The sequence below is a fragment of the Schistocerca gregaria genome, chromosome X (assembly GCF_023897955.1).
Source record: "Schistocerca gregaria isolate iqSchGreg1 chromosome X, iqSchGreg1.2, whole genome shotgun sequence".
NCBI lineage: Eukaryota > Metazoa > Arthropoda > Insecta > Orthoptera > Acrididae > Schistocerca > Schistocerca gregaria.
In genome coordinates this window covers 121718921-121736868 of record NC_064931.1, presented here as the reverse complement: position 1 = coordinate 121736868, position 17948 = coordinate 121718921, and the positions used below count along the sequence as shown (strand labels likewise).

Below are 17948 nucleotides of genomic sequence, written 5' to 3'. Positions count from 1 at the left end.
GCCATGTCTGCTTAACCATTTTGCACTTCTTGTCGATCTCATTTTTGAGACGTTTGTATTCCTTTTTGCCTGCTTCGTTTACTGCATTTTTATATTTTCTCCTTTCATCAATTAAATTCAGTATTTCTTCTGTCACCCAAGGATTTCTAGCAGCCCTCGTCTTTGTACCTACTTGATCCTCTGCTGACTTCACTACTTCATCCCTCAAAGCTACCCATTCTTCTTCTACGTATTTCTTTCCCCCATTCCTGTCAATTGTTCCCTTATGCTCTCCCAGAAACTCCGTACAGCCTCTGGTTTAGTCAATTTATCCAGGTCCCATCTCCTTAAATTACCACCTTTTTGTAGTTTCTTCAGTTTTAATCTACAGTTCATAACCAATAGATTGTGCTCAGAGTCCACATCTGCCCCTGGAAATGTCTCACAATGTAAAACCTGGTTCCTGAATCTCTATCTTACCATTATATAATCTGTCTGATACCTTTTAGTATCTCCGGGCTTCTTCCATGTGTACAACCTTCTTTTTGATTCTGGAACCAAGTGTTAGCTTTGATTAAGTTATGCTCTGTGCAAAATTCTACCAAACGGCTTCCTCTTTCATTCCATACCCCCAATTCATATTCACCTACTATGTTTCCTTCTCTCCCTTTTCCTACTCTTGAATTCCAGTCACCCATGACTATTAAAATTTTGTCTCCCTTCACTACCTGGATAATTTCTTTTATCTCATCATACATTTCATCAATTTCTTCATCATCTGCAGAGCTAGTTGGCATATAAACTTGTACTACTGTAGTAGGCATTGGCTTCGTGTCTATCTTGCCCAGAGATCCGAATGGGGGACTATTTTACCTCCGGAATAATTTACCCAAGAGGTCGCCACCATCATTTAACCATACAGTAAAGCTGCATGCCCTCGGGAAAAATTACGGCTGTAGTTTCCCTTTGGTTCTAGCCGTTCGCAGTACCAGCAGAGCAAGGCCGGTTTTGTTAGTGTTACAAGGCCAGATCAGTTAATCATCCAGACTGTTGCCCCTGCAACTACTGAAAAGGCTGCTGCCCCTCTTCAGGAACCACACGTTTGTCTGTCCTCTCAACAGATACCCCTCCGTTGTGGTTGCACCTACGGTACGGCCATCTGTATCGCTGAGGCACGCAAGCCTTCCCACCAACGGCAAGGTCCATGGTTCATGGGGCGATCACAGCGTTACCTGAAGCAATAATGCAGGAATAGATACAGGTTCGCAATGTTATCTGTGGTTGACGCTCTTCGTACATAGGCTTGCCCGCTCGAGGGTTGAACATCATATTAACAAAAATATACATGAGGTAAGTACAAAACTCCACATCAGCTGCTGGCGTGCCAGGTATAACGACGTAAGTCATCCGTGTCTGAAGGCTATTTCTACACAAACAGAAGCCAGAGCTGACTATTTGTACGGAAAGATAACCCATAGTAACAACCTATATACAATGCCTAAAAGGGTGCTAAGCAAATGTCATCTGTGCTATAAAATGGATCATCCGGTATTGGGAACATCAAGTACTTCATTACTTACAGTGTATGATGGAACATCAAGTACTTCATTACTTACAGTGTATGATACTATCATAATATAAAATACATTAAAAACCATGGGATCGATTCAATATAAAGAAAAATATCGTGGGAAATAAATAAATGAGAAACGAAGCCTCAGAACAGGAAGGGTTATGTGGCGACGTAAAAATCGCATTACAACCTACCACGGACCATGTTTACGTTTACTAAACTGAATGAAATGTAACTCGATAGCAGTGAATGAGAAGTATTTTCTTCTTAGAAAAGAAAGGTCTCAGTTTTAGAGACGCAGGGCCATAGAAGAGGCATTGGGGAGACGTGACCATAGTCGGTGACGTGACTGTTGGTGTGTAGCATTGTTGTAGACATAGGACGGAGCGTCCGGCGGGTCTCCAGCGGGAGCGCCAGGGCGCGCGCGCCTCGCGCATCGTAAGTGCGCATTAGCGGCCCCGCTGCTCCACTTGGGCCTTTAAAACCGCCGGCAGCGGCTCACACCGGCAGTTCGCTCCGACGCTCCGCAGCAACCGACACAGTGAGTGTTCCGCCGCACGGACGGCCTTACTCGCCTGCCGTGCTTCTTTCGCTGCGTAACTTGTCCTTTAACAGCGTGTTCGGCAAAGTGTGTGTCTTCTTTCACTCTAGAGAAGTTCCTGTACCGTTTGTGATCGCGTGGGCCTCGTCTTTTCAGTAAAAAGTCAGCACCGGCAGTCCGCTGAAGGGACTTCGCGTCCTTGTCGCGATCTGTTCAGAGTGTGAGTTTGTAAAATGTGCGTTAGGCCTGTTTCTGGAATACCGTCAAAATCAGTGCTCGGTTTATATAAGTTATATCAACATACGCGTAACAGCAGCAGAAGCTGATATTAGGAAGTGCTGAAATATTTCTGGTTGAGGTTTAGAGTAACAATGGATTTAGGGATGGGTGCTGTAAGATCATAACCTCTCTTGTTTACGGAACGTAGCGTCAACTCTCGAAACTCATAAATGACACGATTCGACAGTTCTTATATAAGAAGTTAGCAATTTATCCCAAGAAAAAAGGATAGTTGCATTATAATATCCTGTAGACATCGAGGATTTCAAGAGATGGAATAGTAGATCGGATCGGGCAGGCAATATCAAAGAATTTAACTGTGCTCCTGTGAAACATTCGACTTTAGTTTTTTGGAGAAATGAGGAAAAACTAAATTAAGACGGTCGGGTCGCGGATTTGGATATCATTCATGCGCACGGAAGTCGAGTGTCTTAACCACCGTGACGCTTCGTTTGCCGTATTGCACGTGTCAGTTTACAAATTTTATCCTTCCTTACTTTATGCTCCATAGGTATCGTATACTTCGTCTCGTTATCGTACAAGAGGATGTGGAGAGTTCTTCGCGAAACTTACGCCCATGTCCACACTGTGCGACTTTACAGGAAACGTATGACTGTTCCGAAAATAAGCAGAAACAGAGGAAAAGAAGGCACACACAAGCTGATACTCTTTGTCTATCAGCAAATGAAAACGTTCCTGATACTAATCACGCATACTGATGATTTTACATGATTCGTGTTGCTTTTCTACTTAACAATATCCTTTGCAATTTTTACCGACACCAGCTAACTAACTTTGTATTTTTTTCTCTCCCAGGGTTCAGTCTAATAGCTAGATTTGATAAGTTTCTTGCTCCTAGAGCGGCGATGTATAGCAATAATTAATTTAACGTCGGTGAAAAGTTACCTTTATTGCAATACCATCTGTACTACATAAAAACATTAAATCAGAGTTTCAGACAAGGTTCGGTAGTATTACATCTCTAGTAATGTCACTTGTACATTCTATACAACGCGATACGAATACAGGGCTTTTTGTCTTTTGTAAGAGAAGCTGTTGCCAGAAAATTTAAACAGCAGTATCACTTTACACCTCAAAGCGTTGGTATCATAAGTTTTACATACGAAGTTCCTTGACTTCGTTATTTAGCTGCGTATACATGGTTCCATGTTCTCTTGTAGTTTGGTTATATTCACACAGCAAAGTTGTGAACTGTGCAGCATTGGCTCTAGTATGAATACACTTTAAATATTTCATCATTTGCTTCTTCAGTCCGAATGAGTTAATTTTTGGAAAATCGAACATTGTGCAAGGTGTCTACAGAAAAGGGCAATGCGTTTATATTTTGTTAAGGCCAGGGCAAATTTCAATCATCTTCCTTATCTTTAAATTGCATTTATTTATTACGTGAATTGTTTCACCATGAACCATGCCCTTCGCGTGTTTTGAATCCATGAGTGTCAAAATAAAGTAGCGGTACACTTTAAAATCTCAGGGTACTTCACCTGCTAATATTTTAAATTTGCTGACTCTGTGGAGGCATATATACTACAATATCATCTGTGGTGGAGGCATATATACTACAATATCACCTGTGATGGTCTAGCTAGCATCTGTTATCGGGGCAGCGCATAGCACTCCGCATCCCTTGCGACTCAAATTCCATACTGATCTTCACGTGGAGTGATTTCAGTGGCGCTTACAAACTTACAAGCCAAGAAAGACCATCTTCGTTCTTTACAATATAATCTTTGTGTTGATTCTCTTTGTAAATGGAGTTAGTAATTTTAATTCCCCGTGAACTCACATTTTAATTCATTATTTCCTGCCGCGCATGGATTAGGCTACTCATTTTCTGTGTTAAATGCTGAAATCTAGCAATGTTAATTTTCTTTATGCCATTCCTCGATTTTCTGACACTCTTCGTTTATGCTCTTCGACATTGTTTGAGATTCACTTTCGCCTGCACTACATTCCTTGAGTAATTCGTGCACGGCGATTTCGATGCCTGAACAGACTGCGCGATTTGATGTCTAACAAGTGACAAGAGATATTAGCATTACGCTTTAAAGCTGAATGTGCTGTTATGTAAATGCTTATATGAAACCCTACAGGCTTTACGTCCGCCAGATGACGGTGATTTACCAAAGCTAACTGCAGGAATTAAGACTGAATCATACAGCAGCTTTTGGGCTAAGTATTATATCGTTTTTGAGACTTATAGAAACTGAGGAGCACAAGAAGGCGAGGCTTTGTTTGCAGTGATTTACTTTTTCATTCATTCATCCTTGTGTCATTTACCAGGAAAACAGTAATTTTATCCCATTAGGCGTGTCATTAGGAACTGGGAATAAAAGGATAAAACTGAAGTGAGAATGTTTTAAGTTTTATTAATCACAATAAAGTGAAAATCGAGGTTACGATATGTTCATATATACTGGCTTATGGGCACATTAAAATTAATCTGCATGTGCAGAATGCAGTACCCGCTATCTCTTGAAGATAGGAAAGATGTTAAGAGTTGAAGATGCGATTGGAGAAGAGAAATATTCTACCATCTGATACGTTACTCTTTACCGACAGAAACACTTGTGTACGTCATCTCTTAGCTCAGAGATGCAGCCTGTAGAAATGCAAAAAAGCATCCAGTAATTTTTTCGGACGAATGAGGAAGGCCGTAAATGCCAAGAAGTGTGCTTGCCCTCACGAAGTGAGGACAACCCGACATACAGATCTGTACGCACAGGGAACATCTCTTTTCAAATGTTTCAAATGGCTCTGAGCACTATGCGACTTAACTTCTGAGGTCATCAGTCACCTAGAACTTAAGAGCTAATTAAACCTAACTAACCTAAGGACATTATACACATCCATGTCCGAGGCAGGATTGGAACCTGCGACCGTAGCGGTCGCTCGGTTCCAGACTGTAGCGCCTAGAACCGCACGGCCACTCCGGCCGGCCATCTCTTTTCAGCTTAACCGGAGCCATGATTAGGTTCTACTTTCAGGCACTCTGTGCTAGGACCTTGGCGTACACGAAACCTTCCACTAGCGCTGAGGCAATTCCGTAGCTAGCGCGTATGTACAGTCCCACAGTTTCACCTGTGTTCACTTGACCATTTCAATTAAAATGTACCATCGTTTCGATTCCACAGCGTGGATTTTGCACTAGTTTAGCTGGGCAGGGACGAGACTGCAAACGGCTTGGCTTTGTATGAAACATCGTTTTGGTATTCCTTTGAATTGACAGCAGAAACATAACCACACCTTCAAGGTCAGGGCTTGAATCCATTTCATTCCAAACATTAATCCAATTATATAATCATGGTTTCGCCTGGTTCTATCCCCGCCAGTTGTAAGCTAATAATTCAGCAATCAACATATGTTTTCGTAAATAACTAAGAGACGGTGCTTCGATCAGTAGTATGTAGGATTAGTGCTAGATATCTAAGAGGATTAAAATGCCAGTAAGCTATAAACGGTAGTCCTACATACGCAATAAAACTGAATACTAGGGCAAGTAAAAGAATTCCTCAGTCCCTAGTCTCAATAGGAGGCACTGTAGATCTTCTTAACGAAGCTTCAATCCAAGTACCGTAAACGAGGCTAATTTAGATGTGTCTGTATCAGTTCTGAAGTGAAAACACGTGAAGGCGCCGATGCAGCATTGACCCACAGCAGTCCGGAACATGGGAGCGGTTCTCTTAGGAAACCTTGAAACCAGTTCCGGCGGCTGGACTCACGAAAGCTTTATTCCGATGGCAGTAGGGACTCTCGTTCCACATACCTAAGGATCGAGTTTTTGATGGTACAACCGCTAGCTCTCTCTCCGGAACACTGTCCAGATTTATAGACTGTGTCCACCTGTGCCCCTTAACCTCTAATCCGAGTTACAGTACTGATGTCACATTGGGCACACTAGTTTCTCGTACTTCCTTAGGAGCGTGGGAATGAATCTGGAATGCAACACATCAACTACGCGACTAATATCGGAAGGTGACGGTTTTAACTACTAACTTTATGTTGGAATTCAGTGTTCCAATGGAAGCAATTTCATCAGAGTGCTGTACCTCAGTTTTATCAGCATAGACACAATTATCTGGTTACTTCCTTGCCTGTAATGAGGAACTATATGGAAACGGCGGAGATCTGAAGTAGGACTGAAATGTTTCATGTGTACATGACTATCTTTGTCACAGATGAATTTTGTTTTAAGGGTCACATCTACCGCTCACTTCAGAGGATAGAGCCAGCAGCTTTGTAAATACGATACAGGACGTTTTTCCATTAAGGACGTATCCAGACAGACATCCTGTTTCTCAAAGCTGCTTTGGGGCGTCACAGACGTCGAATATACGGTTTTGACCCTCTATTGGAACTCTGATGCTTATTATGACTGCTCGCCATGATAATCATCCAGACATCCAGAAAGAGAATGGTCGAGTTTCACGTCTCTTCAACGACGGGGGTCATTATAGACGGAGTACAAGTCCGAATTGGAGAATGATGAGGACAAATGTCAGCCGAGTCGCTTCCGAAGGAATCATCGCGGCATTAACCTTGAGCGACTTAGGGTAATCATGAGAAACCTAATGGTTGATGGCGGAACAGGAATTTGAACCCCGCTCCTTCCAAATTTGCGATCAATGCCTTAGCCACTGAGCCGTCTCTAAAAATGGCTCTGAGCACTATGGGACTCAACTGCTGTGGTCATCAGTCCCCTAGAACTTAGAACTACTTAAACCTAACTAACCTAAGGACATCACACACATCCATGCCCGAGGCAGGATTCGAACCTGCGATCGTAGCAGTCGCACGGTTCCGGACTGCGCGCCTAGAACCGCGAGACCACCGCGGCCGGCTGAGCCATCTCTCTCCGTAGTGTTGTAGACACGATTGTTTCACTTATTACGTCGTGGAACCCACCTGTTGCCACACTCGTGGCAGAAGTCTGTGTGTGTGTGTGTGTAGCTGTGAAGAGATACTATTTCCACAGACCAGATGCTGATTAATTCGTATAGATAGCATCTGAAGACAATACGACTGTGTTTGCGCGTGATAGACGCAGCAGTACTCGACACGGTGAACTTCGGAGTCCATGCACTTTTCTAAAACTTTACTTTGATGCCCTCCAAGGTGCAGAGTAATAAATTACTCAAAGCATCGTCCTCCAATATTCGATGGCGTAGCTCCCTCTTGCTCACATCTGATCGTGGCCACTTCGTTACTATTCTTGTACTTTTCTGTTCTTGCACACTCAATTCTTGACAATTTTTTTCCCAGGTGTTTCCATATGCTACAAAATCAGAAGTGTTGATACACTCCTAGCTTATACCTTATTCAGTTTTCAGACCATTACATGGGATTACGAGGCAAAAGTGGTACAAGATTTTACGAAACTTTTTATCGCACCACGGGCATATCTATCGCGACTTAGCTACAGGCACTCAGTATACATTGTGCGTTTTTACCTAACTCTTTTGTGATACAGACTACACAATTTTTTGAAAGCCTAGGGTGAAAAGTAATTATGGGTAAGAAGAATTAGGTGGATGAGAATTACCACGTTTCCAGACAAACATTCGATTCTGTCGTCATCGTTATCCTCCAATACATTTCTCTGTAAGTTTGCTAACGTCCTATTAAATATATTGCACTATACTGCATCCTCTGAGTGAAGCGATCTTGAACCTATACGCAACTAAATCCCCTAAGATACATTTCGCCAGTCAGCTCTCTGACTCACATTTTTATGGTGACAGTATCAACTCAGAGTGATTTGTTAGAAAAATTAAAATATCATGAAACGTAAATCTTTTTTGTATTTTTTGGTAATGGAGTAGGTGAGGCAGAATCCACATGTCTTGCCGGGAATGTGTGATGAACGATCTGCTGAACATCACCCTATAAATAGGCGAAGACATCCACAGTATTGGCGACTAATCACTGGAGACTGTAACTACAGTACGATACGTAGGTGAACCATCTGGATTGACCTATAGTTGAGTGTTCACATAAAACAAATAGTGGGAAAAGCAGATGCCAGGCTGAGATTCATGGGGGTAATCTTAAGGAAATGTTATTCGTCCACGAAATAAGTGGCATACAAAACATTTGGCGACCGATTTTTGAGTACTGTTTAACACTCTGAGACCCTTACCAAGTTAGATTAATAGAAGGGATGGAGAAGATACAAGGAAGAGAGGCGCATTTCTTCACGAGGTCGTCTAGTTGACGTGAGAGTGTTACGGAGATGCATAGCAAACTCTAGTGGCAGATGCAACAAGAGAAGTGGTGTGCGTTACGGAGAGGTTTACTGTTGAAATTCCGAGAGCGTAAGTTTACAGAAGAGTCAGATTACAAATTACTTCCTCCCGCATACGTCTTCTGACTGACGAGAAAATGAGGACTTACACGGAGGTTTTGTGAGAATTGTTATTCCCGCGTACCGTTCGAGAATAGAACAGAGAAGGCTGTAAAAGATTGTGGTGCGAAAGTACACGCTGTTAGGTGCCTTGCAGTGTGAGTGGCTTGTATCACCCACAGAACCCGGTTCTCTCCTTATTACTCCTGTTTCTTTTCACGTTACTGTTACTTACGTTTCTCCAATTACTTACTCTGACAGAAATCTCGACATCCGTCAGCAAAATTATCACTCTGGCTCTCCAGTTACGAATCGGTAGAGACAATCACCCTCTGCCATCTATAAACACTAAAAATCCTTTAGTTCACTATTACGCTAGATCGTTAACTGTCGGCTGACTGACCGACCCCGTCACAGGAATAAACAATGGCTCGTTGTGAACTTGACAGGAGCACTCAACCAAGGTTAGGGATTAGTGAGGCGACCGTAGTCGAATGGCCACTCAGTACAGGTCCACCATGATGCAATGCTGGGTACGGGCAGGTCCCTAACTTCCAGCACTGAAGGCTGTTGAGGTACAAGAAATTCCAGTCGCTGTGGCGGGGAGAGGTGGGGAGGTTTCTGGAAGCTCAGCTTGCACTTTCCGCCGGCCGCGGCGTTCCGGCTGCGCCTGCTGACCTAGAAGCGTCCGTTAATCCCGTCTCATATCGCTCCCATGACCTCGAAAGCCAATTGCGCCTCCGGAAGCTGGACGCTCTCTCTCCATACTCCTTGCTTTACGCGTATTGTTTTCTCCGCCGTTCGGACTGCAGTAACAGTGAATGCGATAAACGTTACTACTGAGCTAAACGTTGGACACCCGTGTAGGGACCAAACACAGCGGAAAGGAGTCGAAGTCGAAGAACTACACGGCAGTAAACGATGCTGGTAAACGGCTTAGTAGGAACCCACATGACATCATAACTAAATAACCAGCCTCTTATTTGTAGCTATAAACGTGTCCTTACATTTAGCCTTTTAATGTAGTTACCTTAGCATTGTTTCCCGACACAGCAGTGAAACATCGCTTTACGGTGTCTATCCTATGTGATAACGCAACGCAAAAAGCTACATAAAATATTCCGTATCTCCACTTTCCTTACGTCTAAAATTTAAGACATTACGATGCCATCACACGTTAACACACAGCACACTTTTTACACGATCGTATACAGTATAATAGATTTTAACGTTAGAATTTTCCCTGTTGTCGGCATTAACTCTAGCCGAGCTATGTAGTCGAAACTACCACACTAAGTTTATTATTCGAACTTCAGCCGATTTCCTCATTACTCTTCCCAGGATTTGTGACAGCGAAAACCTAAGCACTGGGAGACATTGATATCCACAAGTAAATCATTTGCTGAACCAAAACCAGGTCTAATCTTTTTCTGACATTCAGCACTAGACAACTGCTGTCACGTTTCAGAGGAGCTTAACTCGATTTCTTTCGCTGCTCCCACTCTAGGCTTTCTATAGCCTTCTCAGTGTCGACTGTCACTTCCACGAAACGCTGGGACGTATTTTCCCGATTTTTATACGTCGTGGCGGGCAACATTTCCACTCCGGCGGTCTCAATGCCCAACCGTTGACTTTGCCACACCAACTATGAATTTGTAAGGCTTTTGTTTCTGGAAGACACCTACACTTGCAGTTCTCCTGAGTAGCTTCCTTGCAGTGTTTTTAGTAAATCAGTACCTTCAGTAGAGAAAATTGATGTTCGGTAACGATAACTCCGTGGCTGGTGGCTATCATTATCGAATAACATATTGGGGTAAACGATCAGTATTACTGCTAAAATAATTCTTCTGGCTGATATTTTACTGTCTAGAGCTCTTTACTGTACCACACTCGGTTTTACTTTGTTTTCGCTTCAGGTTAACTAAAGTGTACAGCATCCAAGAAAGTCTTCAATATTTCACAATCGCTTCTAGATTTATTTCATTTTCTTCCATAACATGACAGATGAGTCAGTCTTATCGATGAATTTGTACGAACTAAATTAACTTGTTGCTAGCGATAGATGGCCAGTTAAGTCAAAGAATAAGATAACGCACAAAAACTTCCCAAGACACTGATATATTGCAGAGACATTGTCTGGGAATAGTGCGGAAATTATGGTTGGTTTCTGCTCGGAACTGTATTAGATCACATATTAATGGGCCATTCTATGGATGATATTATTGTGAAGGATTAAAATAATGATAATGACGATAATAATAATAATAATAATAATAATAATAATAATAACACTAATACTAATAAAATAATAATATTACGGATGAGTAGTATTTAATGTTGTTATGGGCTATAAAGGAAAGCTGTCTCAGTCTTTGAAATATAAGCGTGCAGAGAAAAACTGACACTGATTCCAGAAGTAATATTTCTCACTAGTCAACTATGTTGTCACTTGAATGGATAAAATTTACGGATGACAGGGAATGTGTTGAAAACTAGTCTTCCACGTCCTTGCTCTATTTATTTGGCAACTATTCTCCAGAAGTAGGATATGCACCGTAGAAACTATCAGGAAATCTGTCAAACAACTAAACTATCAATGGAGTTATCGCACTTGCAGTATTTTCGAATGAAATTTTAGCCCTCGGCAGCATTTCAACAGAGTGTTCATTATTCTTATATTTCTTGGTAGCTTAATCAACAACAGTGACTCACGTCACTGCTGTTTGGGAAGTAGTTCTATGCATTAATTTGTGAACGCTAGTGCATTGAAACGTCATTCCTGCAGTGTTTTCCTTTAAAGTCTATTCAGCTTTCTTCTGTACACTCTTGTGCTGACAAAACTAAGCCGGGAAGAATCGCACATTTCCCCAGTGAATATTCTCTCTCTCTCTCTCTCTCTCTCTCTCTCTCTCTCTCTCTCTCTCTTTCACTTGCGGTAATCTACCTTGGTAAAAATTCCATACTGAAAAAGAATACAAAAGAATCGGTCGGAAGTGAGGTTCTTAAGTGGTCTTCTGCGTTGAAGAAACCCACTTAGGAGAATTATTTGCACTCCGATCAATTTCAGCCTAGCATTTGCCTGCGCCACAAGTAGAACTATATTTGTATTCCATCTTAAACTTCTCCGAATCGTTGTAAGTAACAAAAAAAGAGAATTTCAACGAAAATTTATTAGCTAGTATCCATTATCAGAATGTAACAGATGTCTTGGTCTTGGGGAGTTGCTGCCTCAAACGTAAAAGTTTACTGGCACCGACATTAGCTTATACTGAAGCGATAGAGATGCTTTGCCGTCATGTTCCATCACGGAACAAAATATGTGCTGACAAGTAACAGCGTGAGAAACTGTGTCAACACTATAATTTCGTCACCCACTATCTGTTTGTTGGCGATTGCTGCGCAAACACTGTCTCCACGTACACGTACACCATAATTACTCTACCATGCAGGAATTGGGGTTACACTCGTCTGGTGTGAGACGTACCCAGCGGGGGGGGGGGGGGGGAGGGGGGGGAGGGGGGAGGAGGGGGATGGGGGGGGGTCCACTAGGGGCCGAACCGCTCAATAACCCTGGGTTCGGTGTGGGGCGGCGGTGGGGTGAGTGGACTACTGTAACCTTTTGTGGGGTTGTGTACCACAGCGGGCTACGGCGGGGACGAAGCCTCTCCGCCGTTTCTAGGTCCCCTGTCCCACATAATGCAATACAATACTATCTGTTTCGTGTGTGAAGACGTCGAAACAAGAGCACAGTGGTTACCTGCGTTTCGCACATCTATGGACTCTTTTCCATATATATATATATATATAATAAATGACACAACAGCTGCTTATTACCATTTCCCTTCATGCGGTAGTAGTAATAAGCATGTTCTGTACCGAGATTTTATGTTGTAGAAACTCAAATGAGGGCGAAGGAAAGTAAATTTCTGGATACTCTGCTATCCGCAAAGCAGGTAGCTTGGTACCTCGTACTTGTCACGACATAAGAGTTTCATTCTTTCCCACCCACAGAAAAGCTGTAGAATAGTGGGAAGTCTTAAGTACACGGCTTGGCAATATATAAGAAATAAATCTGTACTGTGCTGCGTCTTTTTTTTTCTAAAATATAGTGAATATTTCAACTTTACATAAACCATGCGATGGCAATCACCAACCATAAACCGACACAAGTTTCAAAAATCCGGAAAGCTGTCTTCGGAACGGTCTCGTTAGATGAAAAAAGTGGTATTTATCCTATGCTTGCAAACAGATCACTTAGGAGAATGTACCGTTAATGGTATCGCACGGTTCGACTAGACCATGACTCGATGTCAAGCATCACTTTCAGATTCCAGTATTAACACTAAGGTGTCCCTCCTTTTTTTTTTTATACGAGCTTGTATTCAGATTCGTTCGTTACACTAAAGCTGGAGTAATATGAAAATATTACCCTGGTCCCTTGTTGTAACAGTCAGTAAAGCATCCCAGTGGCTTTAGAAAATGCAGTTAGATACCGCTGTGTCATAGCAAAATTAATCCGGCGAAAATGTGTGGAAGCATAAGCGAGATCTGAAGCAATTTCTGTAAAGTAGTGGAGCTGTTCCTCTTAGACAGTGACCAGCTTTCTTCAGTTACAGAACTATTGTTTTAACCATTCTCATTGTGCTTGCAACTCTGGCGCGACTTTTATCCATTTCAAGGTGACCAATTTCTCTTCCACGTCCACAGTAAAGCAGAAGACGGCTATAGACGTTCTCCGACAGGATGGTTCACCGGAAATCGCAATATTACTCAGTAAACAATCACTTCCTTCTTTGACAATCCCCAGGCGTCACGGCATACAAACTAACTGAAACACATTTACTCTGATAAATGAAGACCAATAATATTGTTACGTGTACCCCTAGGGCATAACACTGGAAAAAAAAGAACACCAACGGTCGTGGAAATTTTGTTGACCCGTGATGGTTGTTGTGTATCGTAAGTACTAGTATGGGTACTTCTGAGCTCTTGCACGGCAGTCTACATCAACATGTACATGACAAGTCTGCAGTTCACACGTAAGTGCCTGGCAGAGGGTTCTTTTTATTACAATGATCATTTCTCGCTTTTTTTTGTTTGTGACAGTGAATATTTCAGCATTCAGGGGAGGAAGATGGTACTTGAAGTTCCGTTAACTCGCTGCAACGAAAAACGCCTTTGTTTTAATGATTGACACACCACCTCACTGATCATATTCGTTACACTCTCTCCATAGTTCGCGGTAATACAAAACGAACTGGCATTCTTCGGAGTTTTTCGACGTATCTGGTAAGGATCCAATATTGCACAGCAGTGTTCTAGCAGGATGGACAAGAGTAGAGTAGCCACTCTCTTTAGCAGACGTGTTGCATCTAGTAAGCACTCCGTCTGCAGGCCACGAGTGGCCTACCGGGACCATCCGACCGCCATGTCATCCTCAGTGGAGGATGCGGATAGGAGGGGCGTGCTGTCAGCACATGGCACTCCCGGTCGTTATGATGATATTCTTGAACGAAGCCGTTACTATTCGGTCGAGTAGCTTGTCAATTGGCATCACGAGGCTGAGAGCACCCCGAAAAATGGCAACAGCGCATGGCGGCTGGATGGTCACCCATCCAAGTGCCGGCCACGCCCAACAGCGCTTAACATCGGTGATCTCACCGGCACCGGTGTATCCACTGCGTCAAGGCCGTTGCCACGCATCTTGTAAGTGTTCATCTAATAAAATGCAGTATTTGCTTTGCTTCCCAAAACATGATGTAATCGTGCCAATTTAAGATTTTACCAGGTATTTTGTTGACTTGACATCCTTTAGATTTGTCCTATTCCTTATAATCATACAATTGCCACTTTTCGCACCAAACACATATGGTGTCTAAGTCACTCTGTAATTGATTTAAATCTTCTGATAACGGTTGATGACAGCATCAGTGACATTTGTCACCAGTCTAAGCTTCAAACTGCGTAATAACAAGCCTCGGAGGGTCCAACGGCGCCGACCAACCGCCGTGTAATCCTCAGACGACAAGTGTCGCTGGATGCGGATATGGAGGGGCACATAGTGAGCATACCGTCCTCTCGGCTGTTGTCAGTTTTCGGGACCGGAGCCGCTACTTCTCAGTCAAATAGCTCCTCAATACTGGACTCGCATTCGGAAGGACGACGGTTCAATCCCGCGTCCGGCCATCCTGATTTAGGTTTTCCTTGATTTCCCTAAATCGCTTCAGGCAAATGCCGGGATGGTTCCTTTGAAAGGGCACTGCCGACTTTCTTCCCCATCCTTCCCTAATCCTATGAGACCGATAACCTCGCAGTTTGGTCTCTTCCCCCAAAACAATCAACCAACCAGATCCTCAATTGGCCTCACGAGGGCTGGTGCACCCGGATTGCCAACAGCTTTCGGCAGACTTAAACGGACACTCTCCCACCCCCCTGCGATGTGCTAGCAAAGCCTGACAGCGTTTAACTTTGGTGATCTGATAGGAACCGTTGTTACCACAGTGTCAAAGCCGTTGACAATCTAAGCTTAGTCACTTTCTAAATTTTGTTGAGTGAGATACGGGAGCATACCGTAATGCAGAGTTGAACGTTTGCAGATGTTCGTGTGGACAGCAGTAGTGACGCTGATGCTGGCTGGCGCCGGGCGGGCGCTGGAGCAGCCAGGCGCGACCGCAATGCCAGCCGTGGCGGCGACCGCCGACCCCGCCAAAGCGGGCGCAGCTGCGGCGGCGCCGGCCACGGAAGACGCCTGGAGCTACGTGCAGACCTGCGCCGACCGGCCAGACGTCGCTACTTGCCTCGAGGAGAGCGCCGTGCTCGCGCTCAAGCAGCACCTCCCAGCCGGAGGTCAGTGGCGCTCAAACTACACAGCAGGAAAGGGAAGCAGTAGTTGAGAGGGTTGTAGCCTATCCCTTATGAAATATCTAGGTGCATCGGTGGGAAGCGATTTCTAGTGGAACGAGCATGTAAGGATTGTCGTAGGGAAGGGGAATGGACGACTTCGGTTAATTGAAGAATTTTAGGAAAGTGTGCTTGTCAGTAAAGGATACTGCATATACACTACTGGCCATTAAAATTGCTACACCACGAAAATGTGCTACAGACGCAAAATTTAACCGACAGGAAGAAGATAGTGTGATATGCAAATGATTAGCTTTTCAGAGCATTCACACAAGGCTGGCGCCGGTGGAGACACCTACAACGTGCTGACATGAGGAAAGTTTCCAACCGATTTATCATACACAAACAGCAGTTGACCAGCGTTGCCTGGTGAAACGTTGTGATGCCTCGTGTAAGGGTGAGAAATGCGTACCATCACGTTTCTGACTTTGCTAAAAGTCGTATTGTAGCTGACAGAGATTGCGGTTTATCGTATCGCGACATTGCTGCTCGCGTTGGTCGAGATCCAATGACTGTTAGCAGAATATTAAATCGGTTGGTTCAGGAGGGTAATACGGAACGCCGTGCTGGATCCCAACGGCCTCGTATCACTAGCAGTCAAGATGACAGGCATCTTATCCGCATGGCTGTAACGGATCGTGCAGCCACGTCTCGATCCCTGAGCCAGCAGATGGGGACGTTTGCAAGACACCAATCATCTGCACGAACAGTTCGACGACGTTTGCAGCAGCGTGGACTATCAGCTCGGAGACCGTGGCTGCGGTTACCCTTGACGCTGCATCACAGACAAGAGCGCCTGCGATGGTGTACTCAACGACGAACCTGGGTGCACGAATGACAAAACGTCATTTTTTCGCATGAATCCAGGTTCTGTTTACAGCATCGTGATGGTCGCATCCTTGTTTCTCGACATCGCGGTGAACGCACATTGGAAGCGTGTATTCGTCATCGCCATACTGGCGTATCACCCAGCTAGATGGTATGGGGCGCCATTGGTTACACGTCTCGGTCACCTTTTGTTCGCATTGACGGCACTTTTAACAGTGGACGTTACATTTCAGATGTTTTACGACCCGTGGCTCTACCCTACATACGGTCCCTGCGAAACCCTACATTTCAGCAGGATAATGGACGACTGCATGTTGCAGATCCTGTAAGGGCCTTTCTGGGTACAGAAAATGTTCGACTGCTGCCCTGGCCAGCACATTCCCCAGATCTCTCTCCAATTGAAAAGGTCTGGTCAGTGGTGGCCGAGCACCTGGCTCGTCACAATACGCCAGTAACTACTCTTGATGAACTGCGGTATCGTGTTGAAGCTGCATGGGCAGCTGTACCTGTACACGCCATCCAAGCTCTGTTTGACTCAATGCCCAGGCGTATGAAGGCCGTTATTACGGCCAGAGGTGGTTGCTCTGGGTACTGATTTCTCAGGATCTATGCACCCAAATTGGGTGAAAATGTAATCACATGTCAGTTCTAGTATAATATATTTGTCCAATGAATACCCGTTTATCATCTGCATTTCTTCTTGGTGTAACAATTTTAAGGGCCAGTAGTGTATCAACAACTACATACATACTCCCTATACCACTGATGGTCTTTACTTTCCTGTCCCACTCGCAAATAGAACGAGAGGAAAACGACTGGCCACATATTTCCGTACGAGCTCTACTCTCTCTAATATTACCTTCGTGGTCCGTAGAAGACATGTACGTTGGCAGCAGTAGAATCGTTCTTCAGTCAGCCTCAAATGTCGGTTAACTAAATTTTCTCAGTAGTGCTCCTCGAAAAGATCGTTACCTTCCGACCAGTGTTTCCCATTTGACTTCCCGAAACATCTGCGTAATACTTGTGCGTTCTTCGAACCTACCGGAAACAAATCTAGCAACCCGCGTCGGAACTGCTTCGATGTCTTCCTTTAATCCGACCCGGTGCGGATCCCAAACACTCGAATAGTACTCAACAATGGGTCGGTCTTATGTCCCATATGTGATCTTTTCTACAGACTTCACAAAAATTATCCCAATAAAGCGAAGCTGACCGTTCACCTTCTCTGCTACAATACTTATGTGCTCATTCCATTTCATACTGCTTTGCAACGTTACGCCTAGACATTTAATCGATGTGACTGTGTCAAGCAGCACACTACTACTGCTGTACTCGAGCATTATGGGTTTATTTTTCATACTCATCTGCGTTAACTTACATTTTTACACATTTAGAACTACTTGCCATTCAGCACACCAACTAGAAATTTTGCCCTAATGCATGATATTATGCAGAAGTATGCTTTTAAAAGCATTCTTCGGGTT

At 43.8% G+C, this 17948-nt stretch overlaps 1 protein-coding gene across 1 annotated transcript in view; it reads left to right on the top strand.

The window, feature by feature from the left end:
- Positions 1 to 2030: 2030 nt before the first annotated feature.
- The window catches only part of LOC126298924 (uncharacterized), a 31397-nt gene continuing 15479 nt past the window's right edge, over positions 2031 to 17948 (top strand). The window contains exons 1-2 of the mRNA XM_049990475.1: positions 2031 to 2093; positions 15333 to 15582. Coding sequence (XP_049846432.1) covers positions 15333 to 15582 — 250 coding nt within the window. The 5' untranslated portion in view covers positions 2031 to 2093. The remainder of the gene's footprint in view (positions 2094 to 15332; positions 15583 to 17948) is intronic.